This window comes from Pongo pygmaeus, chromosome 4 (assembly GCF_028885625.2).
Source record: "Pongo pygmaeus isolate AG05252 chromosome 4, NHGRI_mPonPyg2-v2.0_pri, whole genome shotgun sequence".
NCBI classification, from domain to species: domain Eukaryota; kingdom Metazoa; phylum Chordata; class Mammalia; order Primates; family Hominidae; genus Pongo; species Pongo pygmaeus.
Window position 1 is genome coordinate 123,866,380 of NC_072377.2, and position 23,329 is coordinate 123,889,708.

Genomic DNA, 23,329 nt, shown 5'->3' on the forward strand with positions numbered 1-23,329 from the left:
TATACTTTAGGCTCTGTGGTACATGTGCGCAACATGCAGGTAAGTTACATATGTATACATGTGCCATGCTGGTGCGCTGCACCCACCAACTCGTCATCTAGCATTAGGTATATCTCCCAATGCTATCCCTCCCCCCTCCCCCCACCCCACAACAGTCCCCGAAGTGTGATGTTCCCCTTCCTGTGTCCATGTGTTCTCATTGTTCAATTCCCACCTATGAGTGAGAATATGCGGTGTTTGGTTTTTTGTTCTTGCGATAGTTTACTGAGAATGATGATTTCCAATTTCATCCATGTCCCTACAAAGGACATGAACTCATTATTTTTTATGGCTGCATAGTATTCCATGGTGTATATGTGCCACATTTTCTTAATCCAGTCTATCATTGTTGGACATTTGGGTTGGTTCCAAGTCTTTGCTACTGTGAATAATGCCGCAATAAACATACGTGTGCATGTGTCTTTATAGCAGCATGATTTATAGTCCTTTGGGTATATACCCAGTAATGGGATGGCTGGGTCAAATGGAATTTCTATTTCTAGATCCCTGAGGAATCGCCACACTGACTTCCACAAGGGTTGAACTAGTTTACAGTCCCACCAACAGTGTAAAAGTGTTCCTATTTCTCCACATCCTCTCCAGCACCTGTTGTTTCCTGACTTTTTAATGATTGCCATTCTAACTGGTGTGAGATGGTATCTCATTGTGCTTTTGATTTGCATTTCTCTGATGGCCAGTGATGGTGAGCATTTTTTCATGTGTTTTTTGGCTGCATAAATGTCTTCTTTTAGCCTTTATTTCTTATATGATTTTGATTTTTTCTTTCCATTTCTTTCTTGAATTTAATCATTACTTATTTATTTCTTCATGTATGTCATCCATTTATTTTCTTAGTTTTTGGATTTTGGATTCAGAGTGTTTGTTTCACATCCCCAAATGCTTGAGTGTTTTGTTACAGTTTTCTTCTGTTTGGTAGTTTGTTTATTGGGGGGGGGGGTGGATTTTATTTACTAAAAGGTTTTGTTTTGCATTTTCAGTTTTAGTTTTATTAATATATATATGTTTTATTATACTTTAAGTTCTAGGGTACCTGTGCACAACGTGCAGGTTTGTTACATATGTATACATGTGCCATGTTTGTGTGCTGCACCCGTTAACTCATCATTTACATTAGGTGTATCTCCTAATGCTATCCCTCTCCCTTTCCCCTACCCCACAACAGGCCCCGGTGTGTGATGTTCCCCTTCCTGTGTCCAAGTGTTCTCATTATTCAATTCCCACCTATGAGTGAGAACATGTGGTGTTTGGTTTTTTGTCCTTGCAATAGTTTGCTGAGAATGATGGTTTCCAGCTTCATCCATGTCCCTACAAAGGACATGAACTCATCCTTTTTTATGGCTGCATAGTATTCCATGGTGTATACGTGCCAAATTTTATTTATCCAGTCTATCATTGTTGGACATTTGGGTTGGTTCCAAGTCTTTGCTATTGTGAGTAGTGCTGCAATAAACATATGTATGCATGTGTCTTTATAGCAGCATGATTTGTAATCCTTTGGGTATATACCCAGTAATGGGATGGCTGGGTCAAATGGTATTGCTAGTTCTAGATCCCTGAGGAATCGCAATTTTAGTTTTATGTTAGTGTTGTATAGATGAAGAATATTTACCTCTGTGCGTTTTGTGGTTTGGGATTGTTCCCAAGATTCTTAGTTCAAAATTGCCCTTTCTCTCTGTGTAGCAAAATGCAGTTTCTTTAGTGGGTGGCTTTAAAGAAGGGGCACTGTGGGGAGGTGTTTTATTTTTAAAAATAAAAAACATTATCTTTCAGGATCATTGATTTCCTCTCTTGCTTCTTTTTTTCTTCATCCAGTCTCCAAAGGCGATATCTTTGTTTTATTCTCTTCTCCCTGAAAGTGATACCTTTCTGGGATTGCCACTGGAAGGCCAGTGTACTATTAATTATTTTCATTGTAGTCAGTGCTGTAATCTTCCAGGATTCATTTCAGTATTTTTGCTCTTAAGATGGATTTATCTGGGAGTGATTTTCCTTTTCCCTCTTCCATGCACTGCTTTTGCACCCCCCAAGCCCTGCCACTCTGCAGTAGCTTTCAGAGGGTGCTCAAAAGTTAGCACTGATAGAAAAGTGGTGTTTATTTTGAGACTTACTGGAATTTGAAGTCTGCGGTGTTCTCTGTCTTCTAGTTACACTGTAGGCTTGAGATTTCTGTAGTTTTATTTGTTCTCATTATTTGCATTTTTTTTTGGAGGATATGAGGACATAAAAAGCACTAGTTTCCTGAGCCTATTTATTTAGCATTTAGTTTAACTTAATGGTACAATTTAAAAAAATCAAATTAAGAAATAGTTTACCTGTATGCAGATTATCCTCCCACCTACTTTTAATATGCAAAATAATATATAGCTATTTTCCTTTCTCTTATTTTTTTGGTGGTTATTTATAATGACTTATTTCTAGGCAGAAATGAAACAAAACAAGAAACTTTTAGCTTTCCTTCTGAAATATGCCATTTCTTCAAAATATGTAGAAGATAAGCTTTGGCAGTGGTTATTATTAATTGAACAATGCTTATTTTGTGTTATGATTGAATGGGTCAAACATCTAGTCAGTTGGCTTTTGTCATTTCTCATAATGAGCCTTTTTTGTCTTTGTTTAACTCTGTTATCTATAGAAAGCCATGCCATCATTGAAATAATGTGAGATATTTCATATTAATGTGATTTCTTTAGAACACTGTTTTTATTTATAGGAATGATATATATAGGATAAGAATACTAGTACTAATCTTAGAAACTTGGTTGTTTATATTGTTGCTATAATCTTTAAAAAATAACTAACATTTATTGAGGTATTATTTATCAAAGATAATACCTTGTAAGCTTTATCCCACCTTTTTCCAACTACTCTGTGAGAGTAAGTTCTGTTAGCCTCTAAATGTTTCTAAATGAGCAATTGAGGCTTCGAATGGTGAAGAAACTTGCCCATTAATGGTAGAGCTGGCTTTGAATCCAGATCTGCCTGGTATCAAATCCCATGATCTAGCATGTGTTTGACAATTTCCTGTCACAATTTCAGGCCCTGAAATGTGTTTTTCTTTCATTTGTATACAACATCATGATATATGTTTGCTAACATTTTATTATATAAAGTGCGTTTTAAAAATTATCATTTACTTCTCTTAGCATCTCATGTGGGACCTTGCAAGTCACCAGTATTCAATATTTGTTTATTTGATTTCATTATATTAAGAAGACATGTAAAGAAAAGAATATTGAGTCACTGAGAAAGTAAATAATCTATAGATCCATTACATGGAGTGGTGGGGAAGGAAAAGAGCTTATTGGAATTATACAAAGCATATTAAAAAGAATGATGCTTTCTTATGAATTATAAATATTTTCTATGAATAAAACTTGTTAAAAATAATCAATAGTTTAAAAGTAATAAAAGATCAATAATTTTAAAAAGATATGGCTAGTCTTTACACAACATTTCAGTAGTCTTTGGAAAACAGCGCAGCAATTAGTGAGAAAGGGAAGAAGTCTTGAGGCTGACCTAAAAGGGTCAAGTTAATAGATACATTAAATACACTTACCATTAGCTGTTTGGTGAATTTCTTCCTTTCAGTGCTGGTAAGTGCTTTCTAACTTGGAAGAATGTACCATTTAGATGCCAGAAAGTATGGTGACTTTTTCCCTATTGTTATCCAGGCCATGCTGCTAATCCTACCTTATCTAAGTAAACTAGTGATGTGGAAATCTGAACTCAGCAGAACTTTTATCATAATAGCAAGCTATCAGTTTAGTCAGTTTTCTTGCAGGGTGAGCTAATGCTCAGAATTTAGTGTACCAGCAGAATGAAAGTTAGTGAGAAGTCTTTGATGTTTCTATGTCTGATATTGTCTTAGAAGCTTCAATTTAAAACATCCCAGTAAGAAAGTTGGCATAAATTTTGCTTGCTTAGAACAGACTATAAACATTTACCTTATCTGTGTATAAATGGGAGTAGACTGATAGAATTCTTTTTGTGAATTTCTCCTTAGGCAGTAGTAACAGTGTTTTACCCAGATATAATTCTTGGCTTCCCTTTCTACATTTTTTTCTCCTCCCACTGATTTTAGTGGCAAGTGTTAAAAAAAATTTCATTATAGGTAATCTTTATTGTTAAAAATAATTATTTTTAAAATCAGAGCCTCAGGTACATTATGATACAGTGATTATACTGTGTCCGGAATTGGTGGGTTCTTGGTCTCACTGACTTCAAGAATGAAGCCGTGGACCCTCGCGGTGAGTGTTACAGCTCTTAAGGTGGCGCGTCTGGAGTTTGTTCCTTCTGATGTTCGGATGTGTTCGGAGTTTCTTCCTTCTGGTGGGTTCGTGGTCTCACTGGCTCAGGAATGAAGCTGCAGACCTTTGCTGTGAGTGTTACAGCTCTGAAGGCGGCACGTCTGGAGTTGTTCGTTCCTCCCGGTGGGCTCATGGTCTCGCTGGCTTCAGGAGTGAAGCTGCAGATCTTCGTGGCGAGTGTTACAGCTCATAAAAGCAGCGTGGACCCAAAGAGTGAGCAGTAGCAAGATGTATTGCAAAGAGCGAAAGAACAAAGCTTCCACAGTGTGGAAGGGGACCTGAGCGGGTTGCCACTGCTGGCTCGGGCAGCCTGCTTTTATTCTCTTATCTGGCCTCACCCATATCCTGCTGATAGGTAGAGCCGAGTGGCCTGTTTTGACAGGGCGCTGATTGGTGCGTTTACAATCCCTGAGCTAGATACAAAGGTTCTCCAAGGCCCCATCAGATTAGTTAGATACAGAGTATCGACACACAGGTTCTGCAAGGCCCCACCAGAGCAGCTAGATACAGAGTGTCGATTGGTGTACTCACAAACCCTGAGCTAGACACAGGGTGCTGAGTGGTGTGTTTACAAACTTTGAGCTAGATACAGAGTGCCGATTGGTGTATTTACAATCCCTGAGCTAGACATAAAGGTTCTCCAAGGCCCTACCAGAGCAGCTAGATACAGAGTGTCGATTGGTGCACTCACAAACCCTGAGCTAGACACAGGGTGCTGACTGGTGTGTTTACAAACCTTGAGCTGGATACAGAGTGCCGATTGGTGTGTTTACAATCCCTGAGCTAGACATAAAAGTTCTCCAAGGCCCCACCAGAGCAACTAGATACAGAGTGTCGATTGGTGCACTCACAAACCCTGAGCTAGACACAGGGTGCTGATTGGTGTGTTTACAATCCCTGAGCTAGACATAAAGACTCTTCACGTCCCCACCAGACTCAGGAACCCAGCTGGCTTCACCCAGTGGATCCCACACAGGGGCCGCAGGTGGAGCTGCCTGCCAGTCCTGCACCATGCGCTCGCACTCCTCAGCCGTTGGGCGGTCGATGGGACTGGGCGCCGTGGAGCAGGAGGGTGGCATTCGTCAGGGAGTCTCGGGCTGCATAGGAACCCACGGAGGTGGGGGAAGGCTCAGGCATGGCGGGCTGCAGTCCCGAGGCCTGCCCCGCGGGAAGACAGCTAAGGCCTGGCGAGAAATCGAGCGCAGCGCCAGTGGGCTGGCACTGCTGGGGGACCCAGTACACCCTCCGCAGCCACTGGCCCGGGTGCTAAGCCCCTCATTGCCCAGGGCCGGCAGGGCCGGCTGGCTGCTCCGAGTGCGGGGCCCGCCAAGCCCAGGCCCACCCGGAACTCCAGCTGGCCCGCAAGCGTGGCACGCAGCCCCGGTTCCCACTCGCGTCTCTCCCTCCACACCTCCGTGCAAGCTGAGGGAGCCGAGTCTGGCCTTGGCCAGCCCAGAAAGGGGCTCCCACAGTGCAGCGGTGTGCTGAAGGGCTCCTCAAGCGCTGCCAAAGTGGGAGCCCAGGCAGAGGAGGTGCTGAGAGCAAGTGAGGGCTCTGAGGACTGCCAGCACGCTGTCACATCTCAATCCCCCCTCTAAACAGGACACCCCAACTGTTGTTGGGAATTTGGCCGATGACCATTGTAGCTACTTCCTGCTGGATAGGGGTGAAGAAGGGGCCCTGCAGTTGTGGTGTCCTTCAGAGGGGAACTCTCTAGGCCAGGGGAAGTGCCAACGGGTCGGTCCAGGGGTCCTCAGAAGTTGTTAGCTGAACTCATTTGGGGTTCCATTTGTAAGACCATCTGTAGCTTGATGGCCTTGATTCTAGAGGAAACAAATTTGACAAGAAGATTAAAAATACAGGGCCCAAAGGTAACAGCAAGATGGCTGCCACAGGACCTAAAAAGGGGAGAAGCCATGTTGCCTAACTCCAGAGGTTGGTATAAGAATTTGAAAGGCATTGTCTGATTTCAGAAGCCTTTTCCTGTAAACACCAGGTGGCATCTTGTACTATCCCTGACTGGTTAGTGTAAAAACAACGCTCTTCCCCTAAGAAGGTGCAGAGTCCTGCTTTCTCAGCAGTGAGGAGGTCTAGGCCTCGGCGGTTTTGGGGAGTCACTGCTGCCAAAGAGTCTATTTGAGATTGTAAAGTAAGGATAGATTTCGTTTTTTCTTGCAAACTGTCTGAGAGGCAGATATGGGTTGAAGATCCACATAAGTAGAATATGCCTTGGCTGGGTAGACAGAAATTTACCCTGGCTTTTAAAGGAATAGGGTACACTGTTTTTTCTTTACTACTTCCATCTCTCTTTCTTTCTCTTCGACTTCTCCTTTGTCTCTTCCTCTCTTTTTAACTCTGACTTTCTGTGTCTGTCCCTCTTTCTCTGACTTGTTCTTTGTCTCTTCCTCTCTGTCTCTTTCTTTGACTTCCTGCCTCTTTCTTTCCTTTCTGCTGCCTCTGCCAGCTGCTTATGCTGCTGTTCTCCCCTCTCCTTCCCATTTTGATGGCTTTGTCAGTGTAAGATTCCCACCTCTTTGTGTTTTTGCATTGCGTGACTGGACGGGCATTTTTTGCCCTTCCAAATTGTCCTTCCAATGCCCAGACTTCAGGGTTGATTCCCTCCTCAAGTAGGGGACAACAAATGGGTAACTTGTTCCCCATATTCATGTAGATAATAGGTCCAGCCTTGGCAAATGTATCCCTCCCTAATAAGGGTGTGGGACTTTCAGGCATAACAAGAAAGGCATGTGAAAAGAGCAAAGTCTCCCAATTACAACTGAGGAGGTGGGAGAAATACATGTTTACAGGCTGTCCCAGGATTCCTCGGATGGTAACAGACCTTGAGGATAGTCGTCCAGGACAGGAGATTAACACTGAGAAGGCTGCACCAGTGTCCAGGAGGAAGTCAATTTCCTGGCCCTCAATAGTTAAACATACCCGGGGCTCAGTGAGGGTGATGACATGAGCTGGCACTTGCCCCGGGCACCCTCAGTCCTGTTGTTGGATCATCTGGTTGGGGGCTTCTGACCCAGGGAAGCTTCGTCCTCTGGGACAGTGCACCTTCCAGTGATTGCCTCGGCATAGTGGACACGGATGAGGGGGTAGCTTGTTTCTCATTGGACAATCTTTTTTAAAGTGTCCTTGCAAACCACACTGATAACAAGCCCTTCCAGGTGATTGGCGTGCTTCATTTTCTGTCCTCTCTGAACCACCAAGGTTTGTTTATCTGAGGGCCACGACTAAGGCTGTGGCCTTTCTCTGATCTCACTTTTCCTTTTGGGCCTGTTCCTCTTGGTCTCTATTATAGAACACCGAGGTTGCCAGGTTTAATAATGTCTCTAGATTTTGTTCAGGGCTCAGGGCTTGCTTTTGGAGCTTTCTCCTGATATCTGTGGCTGATTGGGTAATAAACTTTATCTTTTAGAATCAATTGACCCTCGAGTGATTCGGGTGACAGGGGAGTATATTTTCTTAAGGCCTCTCGTAGCCGCTTGAGGAAGGCAGAGGGATTTTCTTCCTTTCCCTGAGTTATGGTAGACATCACTGAATAATCCATGGGCTTTTTTCTAATTCTCCTTAGTCCTTCTAGAACACAGGTCAACAGATGTTTACGACTCCAGTCCCCATGATCTGAGTCAAGGTCCCAGTGGGGATCCATACTGTGGATGGCTTGCTGACCAGTAGGGAATTTGTCCCTTTCTTCGGCTGTCATTCTGTCATTTACTTGACTAAGATACCAGGTATCTCCAAACTCTTGGGCTGCAGCTAAAGCCGCATTCTTTTCATTAAAGGCCAGGGTTTGATCTAACAGTAGCATGACATCTCTCCAAGTGAGGTCAAAGGTTTGCCCTATACCCTGTAGGACATCTATGTACCTATCAGGATCATCTGAAAACTTCCCCAGGTCTGCCTTGATCTGCTTTAAATCAGAGAGGGTGAAGGGGACATGTACCCGGGTTGGGCCAAATCCCCCTCCCCCTACAGCTTGAAGGGGACATAACCGATAGCCTGGGGGTTTTGGTGGACTTTTGGAGATTTCTTTGCTTATTCCCTTCTGGGCAGGGGAGATTAGAGGAGGATTATTATTAATAGGAAGGGGAGCTATAGGGAGGCTAGAATATGGGGGTAAGCTGAGGGGTCCTCCTGCGGGATGTAAATTGCAAGCTTTGCATAGTTGTGTATTCTCCCTCAATGAAAGGAAAGCTTGGACATAAAGTATTTCACTCCATTTGCCTTCCCTCTTACAGAAAAGATCAAGCTGCAGGATAGTATTGTAATTTATACTTCCCTCAGGTGGCCATTTTTCCCCATCAGAGAGAGAATATTGGGGCCAAGCCGTAGTGCAGAAAAAATGAGCCGCCTCTTTTTCAGGGTTTGTGGGTCAAATTGGTCCCAATGGCTTAGGATGCATTTCAAGGGTGAGCCTGTTGATGCCTGAGTGTTTCCCATCTGAAAGACAAAACCACCCGTGGTTTTGGTTTGTTTTGTTTCTCCCCCTGCCCAAGAACCCGCAACGGTCACTGGACCCTGCTGATCGGAATAGTTGCACTCACCGACGCAGCAGCAGAAACACTAGTTTTCCTCTCAGACGACATGGAGGACCGAGGAAGTTCGGATTTAGTGGTCCTTACCGACGCATTCTCGAAAACATGTACCCTTGCCTGTCCTCCTAGACCACAAGGAGGACCGACCGAGAAAAATAGGATTTAGTGGCCCTTACTGACGCATTCTCAAAAACCTGTTAGAGTCCTAAGCATTCTCCTGTTAGTATTGGGACTTTACTCCTGTCCTATAAAGATGTTACGCCCCAAAAATGAAGTGGAGGGCCATCCCCTGGGGGAGGCAAGGGATCTCCAGAGTTGGAGGAATGACACCTTTTGTCCTCACTTATATGAATAGGAAGGACACGCTTTCTAAGGCTCCCCATATCCTAGCTTCGGTTGGGCCTATTAGTCTGAGGAGGGATCCTAAAATTCCAGGTAGTCCCCACTACAATGGGGCTTTGGGCAAAAATTATGTCTTTCTGATTGGTGAGCCCGGGTGCCTAAAGATGGTAACAGAGTCCTGGAGTTTATACTAGAAATCATTCTTATAGGAGAAACTAGAAAAGCACCAGAGACAGGTAGCAATTTTTAGAAGCGGGTCTAACCTCAGAGAAGAGAGGTGAGAGGAAGTTTGTCTGGCAGGCATTAGGACCCAGAGGGCAAGGGCCCAGATAGACAGGATAGATGGGCGAGTCTCGCTTGGGCGACATGCTTTTGAGAGTTCCGCTCATGGCCGCAGGGTCAACCAACATGTTGTCGGGACCCCGGAGCTGCATGGCTTTCCTCTCTGTCAACCCTTGGCTCTCCTCTCTGTCAACCCTTGGCTCCCAGAAGTACAGGAAAAGCGGAGGCTGGTTCTAGGCAAACCAACAGTCCCAACTCCGAAGAGTTGGGGGTTGTCAGAGAGCCCTTTCCCAGAAAGCCTGACACCTGTGTCTTTAGTCCGGCGGCCACGCTAGTCGCTTTTAACTGGCTGACAGGTGCCTGGTATTTAGCCCCCGAATTCTAAGGAAAAATAGGACAGAATAGCAAGCGAAAGGGGTCCAATGGTACTCACTGCTTGGCAATAGGTGATTGTCTCACCGCTCGGCGATAGGCGACAGTCTTACCGCTCGGCGATAGGCAACAGTCTCACCGCTCGGCGATTGTCCCACCGCTTGGCAACAGGCGAAAGTCCCATCTGGGTCGCCAAAATGTGTCCAGAATTGGTGGGTTCTTGGTCTCACTGACTTCAAGAATAAAGCCGCGGATGCTCGCGGTGAGTGTTACAGCTCTTGAGGTGGTGCATCTGGAGTTTGTTCCTTCTGATGTTTGGATGTGTTCGGAGTTTCTTCCTTCTGGTGGGTTCGTGGTCTCGCTGGCTCAGGAGTGAAGCTGCAGACCTTCGTGGTGAGTGTTACAGCTCTGAAGGCGGCACGTCTGGAGTTGTTCGTTCCTCCCGGTGGGCTCGTGGTCTCGCTGGCTTCAGGAGTGAAGCTGCAGATCTTCGTGGCGAGTGTTACAGCTCATAAAAGCAGCGTGGACCCAAAGAGTGAGCAGTAGCAAGATTTATTGCAAAGAGCGAAAGTACAAAGCTTCCACAGTGTGGAAGGGGACCCGAGCGGGTTGCCACTGCTGGCTCGGGCAGCCTGCTTTTATTCTCTTTATCTGGCCCCACCCACATCCTGCTGATTGGTAGAGCCGAGTGGCCTGTTTTGACAGGGCGCTGATTGGTGTGTTTACAATCCCTGAACTAGATACAAAGGTTCTCCACATCCCCATCAGATTAGTTAGATACAGAGTATCGACACACAGGTTCTGCAAGGCCCCACCAGAGCAGCTAGATACAGAGTGTCGATTGGTGCACTCACAAACCCTGAGCTAGACACAGGGTGCTGGTTGGTGTGTTTACAAACATTGAGCTGGATACAGAGTGCCGATTGGTGTGTTTACAATCCCTGAGCTAGACATAAAGGTTCTCCAAGGCCCCACCAGAGCAGCTAGATACAGAGTGTCAATTGGTGCACTCACAAACCCTGAGCTAGACACAGGGTGCTGATTGGTGTGTTTACAAACCTTGAGCTGGATACAGAGTGCCAATTCATGTATTTATAATGCCTGAGCTAGACATAAAGGTTCTCCAAGGCCCCACCAGAGCAGCTAGATACAGAGTGTCGATTGGTGCACTCACAAACCCTGAGCTAGACAGGGTGCTGATTGGTGTGTTTACAATCCCTGAGCTAGACATAAAGACTCTCCATGTCCCCACCAGACTCAGGAGCCCAGCTGGCTTCACCCAATAGATCCTGCACAGCGGCCGCAGGTGGCCAATCCTGTGCCATGCGCTTGCATTCCTCAGCCCTTGGGCAGTCGATGGGACTGGGCACCGTGGAGGAGGGGGCGGCATTGGTCAGGGAGGCTCGGGCTGCACAGGAACCCAGGGAGGCGGGGGAAGGCTCAGGCATGGCGGGCTGCAGTCCTGAGGCCTGCCTGGCGGGAAGACAGCTAAGGCCCTGCGAGAAATCAAGCTCAGCGCCGGTGGGCTGGCACTGCTGGGGGACCCAGTGCACCCTCTGCAGCCCCTGGCCCGGGTGCTAAGCCCCTCATTGCCCGGGGCCGGGGTGGCCGGCTGCTCCGAGTGCGGGGCCCGCCAAGCCCAGGCCCACCCGGAACTCCAGCTGGCCTGCAAGCGCGGCGGGTACGTAGCCCGGGTTCCCGCTCGTGCCTCTCCCTCCACACCTTCCCTGCAAGCTGAGGGAGCCGGGTCTGGCCTTGGTCAGCCGAGAAAGGGGCTCCCACAGTGCAGCGGTGGGCTGAAGGGCTCCTCAAGTGTCGCCAAAGTGGGAGCCCAGGCAGAGGAGGTGCTGAGAGCAAGTGAGGGCTCTGAGGACTGCCAGCACGCTGTTACCTCTCAATACCAATAACCAGCCATGTTTTCTATTTTCCATTTAATGTATTCTAACAAAACACTGAGTTCTAGCTGTGTTCATGCTTTCTCCACAGGCTGCTTTGTACCGCCTCAGTGGAGACTGGAATCCCTTACACATTGATCCTAGCTTTGCTAGTCTAGCAGGTGAGTTGCCGATAATATGTATCAATGAAAAATATTAGCTATTCAATATTTAATTAAATAATGTAAAGACACTACTACTTATGACTGGTAGTTTGAGTAACATTTAAAAAAAGTTATTTTATTTATTACATTTATGCAAAGGATATGGAAAGGTAGGAAATGTGTTCAGAAAATAGTGCACTTGAAATTCAGATTGTGGTGGAGGGAAGTTCCTGCTAGTGCGAGGTCTAGGATAGGACCATGAGGGTGGGTGTCTGAGTTATCACAAAGGACAAGGTCATTGGAGAGAGAGCAAGGAACTGAAAGGTTAGGGAAGGATCATCTACCTATGTGGATATTGAGAGTACCCTGGATGATTTCATGGTTACAACCAAAACTAAACAAAACAATTGTTTCCAGATCTCTCACATTCTTTTCCTGTTTTTTGTTTTTTTCTTTCTTTCTTTATTTCATAATTTCCTCCCAGGAAATACTCTTTAAAAAGTATCTACTTTGTTTTTTAAAAAAGATGGTATAATTCCTGCTAATGCAGTCTAAAGACGTTTTTAAAGTCCTGAATTAACTATACTTGATTTTTAAACTTTAAAGGTACCTGTATCTAACTCAGTGTTCTCTCTTTTCCTAGGTTTTGAGAAGCCCATATTACATGGATTATGTACATTTGGATTTTCTGCCAGGCATGTTTTACAGCAGTTTGCAGATAATGATGTATCAAGATTCAAGGCAATTAAGGTAAATGTATATTACTACATAATTTGAATATTACTTCCTTTTTCTATCTTTAGAGAAGAAAAGGGGTTTTAGTGATTTAATTGAAAATAGGTATTGTACTACAGCAATGTACATTTTTATTATTTCATTGACCTGGCAATCAGCACACTTTCTTTTTGTAGCTATAAATAGCTCTGTTGCACATGAATCTGGAAGGATGCACAGTTGCAATTTTAACAGATAACTGGGTTGCTTTATAAATTAATTAGGTACATATATATATATATATATAAGTACATATGCCTTGAAAACTCAAGATTTGCTTTTTTTAACTTTTATCATTTTCCTTAATTCAATTAAAAATGTTAAGTGGCTGATTAAATCCAATAAACATACCTCTACAGCAATATAATGACTGCATATTGTTTTAACTCTGTACTTTTTAGTTGATTTCAAATTTTTATCCATTATAAATAACAAGGAAAAATATCCATGCCATATTATTTTTGTGTACGTTTAAGCCAAAAGATGTACACCTAAAAAAGTTTAAGACATTGTCAAATAGCTCCAAAAGCTTTTAATTTATCCTCCATGCAGCAGTGAAAATATATTTTCTGATGCATTGCCTTTGATAGCACTGATTACTCTCATGTTTTTTGTTTTATTACAACTATTTTTTATTATCCAGTAATATATACACAGAGAAAATAATACAAGAAATTATGAAATAAAAAGTGGAATTATTTTGCTCTGTATACTCACCCCAGGCCTCATTCCTCACACTTAATTTGTACCACCTTTAACTTTAAGTTGTTCTGATGTACCTATGTAACTCTACCTAATATGATTATGGTTTTATTTCTTGATTTGTCAAGATAAAAAACACTATTTTTTGATGCCATACTTTGAAAGACAAGGAATTGGCTTACTTATATTAGTTACATGTTTATTTACTAATTTTATCATATTATACTTAGGTCTTTTATGAATTTAAATATCTTTAAACCTTGATTTTTTTTTTCTTTTGTGCTCTCTAATTTCCTTTTCAATTTTTTCCTCCTACAAGTAAAAGAGTTTCCTTTTGAAACATTTTTAACCCCACAATTCTTTTTTAAAGGCTCGTTTTGCAAAACCAGTATATCCAGGACAAACTCTACAAACTGAGATGTGGAAGGAAGGAAACAGAATTCATTTTCAAACCAAGGTATGAATTTTGCTTTGCCACCCTTCTCACATGCTTTATCATTGTGTTCCGTCTTATCATTTTTTTTTGGTTAGTACTATGGATAGAAAGTTCTTTTTAAGTAATGGTAAATTTTAATTAAAAATAAGATACATCTTGTCTGGCATTTTCAAAATTTTTATTTATCAGGCAACACTTAAAAAAAATAAAATAGAAGTGTTTTGCACCTTGTGTTTTATTTTCTCTTTTATTTTCAACTAAATTGGTAGCTATCTATGTAGCAGTGGCCCAGCTCTTCTGAAAACCCAGCCAACCATGTCTTTTTGGCTCAACTAGTCAATCAAGTCATTGTCAAAATATCATCTTAAAAAATTTAAAGGCATGACTCAGACAGATATATAGTGAAAACATGACAGAAATCTGTTTGACTCATTAATGAAGGATCTTGCAATATGATAAAACATGTTCAAAAGACAGAACAACAGTTTATGTGGTCCAATAGGAAAGTCATTCTAAAATAATTTTGCAGAGTTAGAAACAAAATTAGTTAATATCCTATAGAACAATAAAATCTTATCCTTTATGAGTTTTCTCTGGACAGAAATCATATGCATCTTGATTACACAAAAATCCACAAATTAACAAGTTACATCACAGAGTCTGGGCCTAACAAATAGTAAACGAGGTTATTTTGGGGTGAGGCTGTTAGCAATGCTGCAGTAAAATACTGAAAGGACATGCAATCGTTGTTTTATTTGCAAGTTATTAAAAGACAGTTTTTGTTAACACAGTTGACCAGGCTAATACTTTTTGGCTTGATCATTTCATGCTATATAGAGCATATTAAACAACTCCAATGATAATAGTAACAGCTTTTATTTATTGAGAACCTATAAACTGGCAATAGTATTTTCTTTAATATGCATAATAAATCTGTATGTAAATATAAGAAAATCTAGGTTCCTAAGAAAATCTAATCTAGGTGTCCTAAATAACTTGCTCATGGTCACACAGCAAGTGGTTGAGCTGGGATGGAAACCCGATCAGCATCGCTTCAAAGCTTTGATTACAGGCCCCAAATGTCTTTTCTGTATCATGTTTTCTTTCACAAATAGATAACTCTGCAAAATTCTTCTTACTTGGTTGCCTTACTCCTAATACCTTTCTGCTGGTTGTATATCATTTTCCTGCTTAATCTGTATATATTGTTTATTTTACTTTTCAAATTCCTCCTGTCCTTCAGGCTTAAGTTCAAGCTCCATTTTGCTCTTAGAGACAGTCTCTTACTATTCCCCACTTTCCTGCCCATACATACACTCAAATTGGTGTTCTCTGAAAGCCTTTGCAGCTAATACCTGTGCCATATATTTTGGAGCCCTCACATTTTCTAATTTGTTTTGTATGAGTAAGTTTTGCTTTTTGATTAAGATTATGAACTCTAAAAGTGTTAAGGACCATGACTATATTACAGGTTTTTATTTTCCTGAAATTCTGTTGATGAATAGTATGTAAATAATTTCTATGGATACAAACTTGAAGGGCTGAGAAATGATTAAATGTCTAAATATAATGTATTCTTGCCATTTTGTTAAATTCTAAGCATGCTGTCTTATCTTTTCAGCATATTAGCTATATTTCTCTTCAGTGATTATAGATATTCTTTTTCTATTAGTTTTAGGACTCCTTCTCTCCCTTCCTCCTTTTCTCACTTTCTCCCTCCCTTCCTCCATTCTTCCTTTCCTTCCTATTAAGATATAAGAAACATTTTAAACCAGTGTTTTAAAATGATTTGCTTGACTTGGTAACAATAAAGTAATTTACTAAAGTGCATTTTGTTCATTAATTATCTCTTTCCATGCTTTTATGCTTTTCAATGTATGTAATTTGAAGTAAAGTGAACAAATTACTTGAAAGATCTTTTTTCCTCCAAAATATGATGAGATGTAGTCAAGAGAATGATCTTGATTGTTAAAAATCAAAGTTTTAATAAATGCTACGTTAAACTTTAGAAACTTATCCTATACATTTGTAGTAATACCATAATTTTTATGAAAGAATAGCCATTGGAATAATTTGAAATGAAGGACTAGGAATTAGAATTTGAATTCCTTTAATGACTATTTTGATAAAAGCCTATTTAGGCATTCAGTTTATGCTGTGTACACTTCCTCTTGAAATAAGACCTGGAATTACTGCTTAAAAAACACTATTATGATTTGTTCCTAGCCAATTTTATTCTATATTAGCAGAACAAATGTACTTTGAATACCACTATCTCATGTGGCTATTGTGCTATGCCTTTTACTATTTATAAGGATTCAGCATGGACTGAATTCTATTTATAAGAGTTCATCCCCGATCCCCACTTCCCCCCAAAAAAATGCCCAAAATACCAAGGCCCAGTCTCTATCAGTGTATTTGCATTGGAATTTTGGGGGATGGGACCTCATAGGGTTTTTTTGTTTGTTTGTTTGTTTTAAAGGGCTCCAGTTGATTATAATGCCAGGGTTAGTAACAGTTGTATTAAATCAGAAAGCCTTTATGTTTGTTCATCTTGACATTTACTTTATCAGCCTTTTATTTTATCTGGATTATTATATTCTTTTTCATAGGAGGCAAAAATATGAATTTTAAACTTTGAACTGTTTTACACAGTGAAATTACACTTCCATTGTAATCAGAATAAATCTTTTTTTTTCTTCTCCTCCTAAGGTCCAAGAAACTGGAGACATTGTCATTTCAAATGCATATGTGGATCTTGCACCAACATCTGATGCTTCAGCTAAGACACCCTCTGAGGTAGGCTATAAAAATTAGTAGCCAAGCTGCTTCCTCATTTAGGAATTTCAGTTAAGGTGACTTTAAGAGTGGTTAGGCTACTTTAGAAAATTAACAACCATGAAACTATTCTTAATTCTTGAAGTGAAAGACATTAATTCAAAACTGCTTGGAATAGAAGGAATACTCTGGCAATTTATGAACTTTAAAAAACTTGTTTTGCAGGATACTAGGATATCTTTCAAGAGAACATAATTTTCTAGTTTTAGGGTAAATAAATCAGTTGTTTAATCAGAATCTTAAGCAAACAGCGTTTTGGAGAAAAATAGATTAAAAAGTTGAATATCTTGTACCTTTTTCTTGATTTAAAGATTTATATAAAGCTTTGTATGCAAATATATAAACCAGTAGTGTGTATAATTTATTAAAACATTGTATTCTTTATTAGCATGCTGAGACTTTTGATAAAAATGTTTATATTCTGTCTCTGAAATATTAACTTTGTAATATTGAGGTTTCAATACCCATGATCTTTAATTGTCTGTCATAAACCACATAACTGACTGAAAATTAAAATCCCTTAAGAATGGTCTAAGAAAAAAAAAAACTTAGGCTCGGTGTCTCACGCCTGCAATCCCAGCCCTTTGGGAGGCTGAAGTGGTTAGGTCACTTGAGGGTCAGGAGTTCAAGACCAGCCTGGCCAACATGGTGAGACTCTGTCTCTACTAAAAATACAAAAATTAGCCAGCCTTGGTGGCGGGCTCCTGTAATCCCAGCTACTCAAGAAGCTGAGGCAGAAGAATCACTTGAACCCGGGAGGTGGACGTTGCAATGAGCCAAGATTGCGCTACTGCATTCTAGCCTGGGCAACAAGTCTGTCTCAAAAAAAAAAAAAAAAAAAAAACCCAAAACTTAAGAAGTTTTAGAGCTGTAAAGAAATTCAGGCTTCATGTAATTTAGTCTTATTTTATAAATAAAAAACACAAGACCATAGAAGTTGATTAATTTGATCAGGATCTTTCTGAAGTTAGCTAAAACATAAGTTGTCCAGTTCCTATTTTTCTTTTAAAATGTTATTTCTGAATTCTAGTAAAAGTAAAATCCTCTTATTAAGAGGACTGAGGTTCTGAGTGATGTATATAAATATAAAGAAAGTATGAAAGATACATTGTATGAAGAAAACTGACTTATTTATGTACAGAGTTTTAAAAAATCATTTTTTTTGCACATATGTTTTATAATCACTTTTCTCCTTGAGTTATTTTTACAGAACTTTTAAAGTTTATTTTTCTTTTGTTGTTATTAGGGCGGGAAGCTTCAGAGTACCCTCGTATTTGAGGAAATAGGACGCCGCTTAAAGGATATTGGGCCTGAGGTGGTGAAGAAAGTAAATGCTGTATTTGAATGGCATATAACCAAAGGTGGAAATATTGGGGCTAAGTGGAGTAAGTTATAGCCCTGATTTTATAATATTCTAAGGTAATTCTTAGTAAATAAAGTATCTTTTTAACAATTAAAGACCTTTGAAGATAGGTAAATCTTACCTTTTTAGGTAAGTTTTTTTTCTTTTCCTGTGGGAATGAATAGGTTTGGGAATGTCCAAAGGGGGGTTGTGTGTGTGTGTGTGTGTGTGTGTGTGTGTGTGTAAGAGATGTAGGGAATCAATTGAAATGAAAATACCTGTTTTAAGATTTCATTGTAATCCTTGAAAGTAGTTTAAACGGTCATCTTGGCTATATGCATCTTTATCTAATCTTCAGTTTCTTAAACATAAGGCAAATTCATCAAGTCAAAATGAAGTATTTTTAAGTCATGATATTTGACAGTTACAAAATTATTTTCTTCATACCAAAACAATAATTTGGATTATCTTAATTATCAATATAAAATCACTATTTTCTAGATATATACAGATTATAGTCAAAGGTGTTTGTTTATCTAATCTAGGGAAATTATCTATTAGAGTGCCATGCACCCAATATAAAACATCTTGCCGCAGAAAGAAAGCAGTCATATTTCTTTTCACTGATGTGGAGGTCCAAAGGGACCCTGGTACCATTTTGTGAAGAAAGAGAAATTAGAGGATAAAAAGAATAAAGAAAAAATATTCTGTCAGATCTTTTGCATCTGCTGTGTAACTCACATCCTTAATCATGGCACACACTTTAATTATAGAATATTCTAACCTCACCTTTATTTTCCTAGAGATTCTTCAATTAGGTTGAAAAGATGAAAATGGATAGGAGGTAGAACAATAAGTCCCTGAATTCCCTTTCAACAGAGTCTGTTGCTTGTCAAAGTTATCTTACTGTATTATGGTCATTTATAATTGTATGTTTTCTCTCATTTGACTTTGGGCTTAACCTTGAGAAATGGCTGCAGTTTGTCTATTTCTAGCTTCTAGTATGGTCAATAACACATAATAACTAGCCTGACTCTGTATATGTTGGAATGAGTGCTAAAAGCCATGTAGAAAGCATAGTTTTAGAAAATAGTATGGTTGCCTTTTAAAAAAAGGTTCTGAAATTGATGCTTTGGCTTCTATTAAAATAATACGTTTATTGTATGGATAGTGATATTTATTTTTTATTTAGTATGAGTGAAATATGTAAGTATAATATGATACCGATGAGATATTTCATAAGTAACTAACATATTTTATAGTATTTATTACTATTAATTTCTAAAGCTAGCCAGAAGTTGTTGTAGTAGACCCTTTGAATCCTATTTTATTGTTCTAAGCAACAGTAAAAATTCAGAGAAAATGAAAGATGACATAAAGGCATAAGGAAGATAAAGAATCAGAGGATTTATGTGACTTACAGAATAGTCTGCTCCTAAAAATTAAAACATAGGTACTCTTATCTGAAACTCCAGAAACCAAAAAGCTCTAAAAATGAAGTTTTTTTTTGTCATGATTCACTGGTGGTGAAGTCTGACTTGGACTTATATGATGCTGTCGATTGTCTTTAACTCACCTAGTGTGAGTTAGACAAGTATAGAAGTAATATGCTTGTTTATAGATTGTTGCACCGTTGGGGGCCTTTTGTAATATGGAATACATGTTTTATATATTATATTTCCTTCCTAAAATCTAATTCCAAATTCCAAAACACATCAGCCTGAAGCAGTTCATTCAGATAAGGACTTGTGGACCTGTACAGGTATATAAATAATTCTTGTAGAACACAAGTAATAAGAGACATGGAAAAGGGTGCTCTCTGCTTTCAGAGAATGGGAGGATTGGTTCATTCAATGAACATTTGAGTATTTATATGCCAAGTTCTCTGCTAGGTGGAGACTACAGATATGAATAGACAGGATGCCTTTTTTTTTGTTTTTTTTAAATCCATAGGGATAATTATTTACAGGCTGTGTGTCAGGAAAGGTGAAATACTGGGGTTGAGGAAACAAAGATTGTTGCATTGCAGAGTGAAAGGAAGACCTCAATTAAGGAAATGGTAATAATGGAGAGGAGAGGGCCTATGTGGAACATTGCTAAGATTGAATTGGCTAACTTAGCTACTGATTATGTCTAAAAATCAAGAGGAATGAGAAAGAGTCAAAACTAATACTGTGATTTTGAGCCTGTATGCTTGAGGATGTTGACTGCTTTACTAGGAGTATGAAACAGGTAGAGGAGGGAGGTTTGGGAGAGAAGAAGATAAGTTGTGTTACCAACACTGTAGCCAACCAAGATCTGGACTAGATTGTGGGGACTGTGGGCCTGGAATTTAGGAGTAACTTCATAGCTGGAGGCAGAGAGTTGGAAAGCATATTTGAGGAATTAGTAGTTGGAACCAAGAACATTGGCTTCATTCACCACCTTGCTTCATGACATGCAGGAAGAAAATGGAAGGAAAATCTTTGTTGGTCCTGCTGTTCCTGTTCACTTTATGGAATAATGGTTCTAAAATTTCCATTTGTCTGTAAACAAAATGAATATCATAGAATTTGGCCCACAGGTTTTAAATATGCAATTTATTGGTATTTTAGGCAAAGACAATCCTGTACTTTCAAATAGAAATCTATTGTTTATATGTATCCAATACCTGTAAAATAATATTACTGAAACTTTTTACAAATACTTATTTCCATGTGCTGAATACAATGTTGCTGAGCAAAATCTGTTTTGTTTTCTTTAGGATGATAGGTTTAAGTTGGTTGGCATTGAGCAGTTTGGTTGTTTTCCTCCTGAATTTAAATTTGGTTTCCTTTCACATGTTTGTAATCATTTCCATTATAGGAACATAAGTGGAATTTACATTTAGTTGGCAAGATACTATGGATTTTTGTTTGAATATTTTGTTTGAATAAATAATAAAATGAGCCGAGTTTTAAAAGGCATGTACCATAATTAGTTGTGTAGAGTTAAGTCTGCATATCTGGACTAAATGCAAGCCTCCATTATGTGCTATATATGTACTGTATGATGATGTGACTGGATGAGGTTGTTCTTTGACTGTTAGAGGTTATCTATTTTGAATCTTAGACATTTGCCACAGTATGTAAGAATGTACAGAGGTTTGGGAACTGGCATTCTTTTGATACCAGAATAATTAATTCTTGAGGATACCATGTGATCATTAAAACCTCTGAGCTCCTGGGTTGGTACTCATCTTCTAGCAGTCAAACCAGATTGCCGCTTAGGATTCTCAACTTGGATATAAACTAAATCTCAAGGGTGTTGGTTCCAAACGTTGGATTTGGATTGAAATGAGTGTCTCATGCATTTATAGAAAAGTCTTGAAAGATTTTCCTTGAAAAGGATATATGCTCTGCAGTTAGGAATGGGGGCCTATTTGTTGGAGGTGTATCTGCCTCAGGGTTACTCTCTATTCCCAAAGCAACAGTGTTTCTTCTCTTACTAACAGCAGCTCCTGACTGCATGCTCATGTACATTTATCTTCAAAAGTACACACAAATGCACAAAATCACTTAAAACAATTCTGACTTTCCATCTTCTGTGTGTTATTCATCTTTATAACATCATTTTGTACTTTTTTTGTTTGAAACAGTTTGAGAATTATAGAAAAGTTGCAAAAATACTAGAGAACTTTTGTCTTTGATCCAGTTTCCTCAAATTGTTAAAATTTGTATCTCATCTTCTTTACTATTTTTTTCCATCATATGTGTTTTTTTCTTCTGAGGCATTTAAGAGCAACTTGCAGACATGATGTCCCTTTATGCCTAAGAGACTATGCTACTAGCATATTCTAAGAACAAAGACATTCTCTTATCTATTCACACAACAAAGATCAATATCAGGAGATTAACATTGATGCAGTATATTAGCTAATCTACAGATCTTGTTAATATTTCAGTTGTCCCAATAATGCCCTTTATAGCAAAACAATAATAATTAGTATTCATTATTAAAATGAAGAAAGAAAAAGAATTGATCAGGGTCCCATCTGGGATTATACATTACATTTTGTTCTTAGGTCTCTAGTCTGCTTTAATCTGGATGAGTTCCTCAGTCTTTGCTTTTCCCAATTTTGAGATATTTGAAGACTGGAGACCAATTATTTTATAGCCTGTGTCTTGGTTTGTTTTTAGTTCATGCTTTTTTCATGATTAGTTTTAGTTTATGAACTTTTGGCAGGAATAACACAAAAGTAATATGCTCTTGGTGTGATTTTTTAAAAAATCTTAATTTTTAACCTGGGTTTTTTTCTTTGTGTTTGTTATTATTAATATATATATATTATATATATATTTTTTGGGGTAGACATCCTTCTTTCTTGTGCTTTTCCATTTAACAAATAATTCCTAAGTATTTTCTCTTCAAGGAAGTATAGGGGATACAAAGACAAAACATGTTTGTGCCAGCAAAGACCTAATATTAAGGGAAGGTAGCATAAACAAAAACAGTTCCTTCTTTCTCCTGTAGTGACCCTTTGTGATTTGTAAAGTATATATCCCAATAAGATCCTCAGGGGTCTCCAAGTTTTCAAATGCCATATTCTCATTTGTTACCTCACCCCTCCCTCATTAAATGCTGTAAAGTATGACTGAAATTGTTATAGACTCTTTCAGAAGCTTAGTTATTAATAAATACAGAGCTAAAAATCAACAGTAAGATGCCTATAATGAATTCTGCCACTAAGAGAAAATGAATACAATCTCTTTCTTCACTTCTGCAATAAGATTAGCTGTGATCTTATAGGTGTCTATAAACTCAAGGTGATGGTGATGGTTGCAGACCATGAACTGAGCCACTATAGAACTGGAAGTTCCACTTCTTTACCTCAAATTTCTGTATTCTTGTATTTCTATATTTTGCTTTTTTTCTAAATGACAGATAATGTATAATTGATTGATAGAATATGTGTAGAATAAGTGCCACATTAACGTGGAAACGATAGAAATGTCTGCATTTTACTTGGTTTATTTTACCCTCATTTTGTGGAGAGAAAAAGATACACATTGGTTTCTTCCTATTTTTCCCAGCTATTGACCTGAAAAGTGGTTCTGGAAAAGTGTACCAAGGCCCTGCAAAAGGTGCTGCTGATACAACAATCATACTTTCAGATGAAGATTTCATGGAGGTGGTCCTGGGCAAGCTTGACCCTCAGAAGGTAATGTTCTCAAATGTTCATTTATTCATTGTTTCATTGTTTCCTCTTTGACAATTGCAGTTTTTAAGCTGATGCCCAAATTCTGATTTATAAGCCAGGTTTCTTACAACTCT

The 23,329-nt window shown here is 39.5% G+C and overlaps 1 protein-coding gene across 1 annotated transcript in view; it reads left to right on the forward strand.

The window, feature by feature from the left end:
• HSD17B4 (hydroxysteroid 17-beta dehydrogenase 4) overlaps positions 1-23,329 on the forward strand; it is a 97,573-nt gene that overhangs the window by 68,571 nt on the left and 5,673 nt on the right. The window contains exons 18-23 of the mRNA XM_054488195.2: positions 11,894-11,963; positions 12,589-12,695; positions 13,792-13,878; positions 16,570-16,656; positions 17,942-18,080; positions 23,089-23,216. Coding sequence (XP_054344170.1) covers positions 11,894-11,963; positions 12,589-12,695; positions 13,792-13,878; positions 16,570-16,656; positions 17,942-18,080; positions 23,089-23,216 — 618 coding nt within the window. The remainder of the gene's footprint in view (positions 1-11,893; positions 11,964-12,588; positions 12,696-13,791; positions 13,879-16,569; positions 16,657-17,941; positions 18,081-23,088; positions 23,217-23,329) is intronic.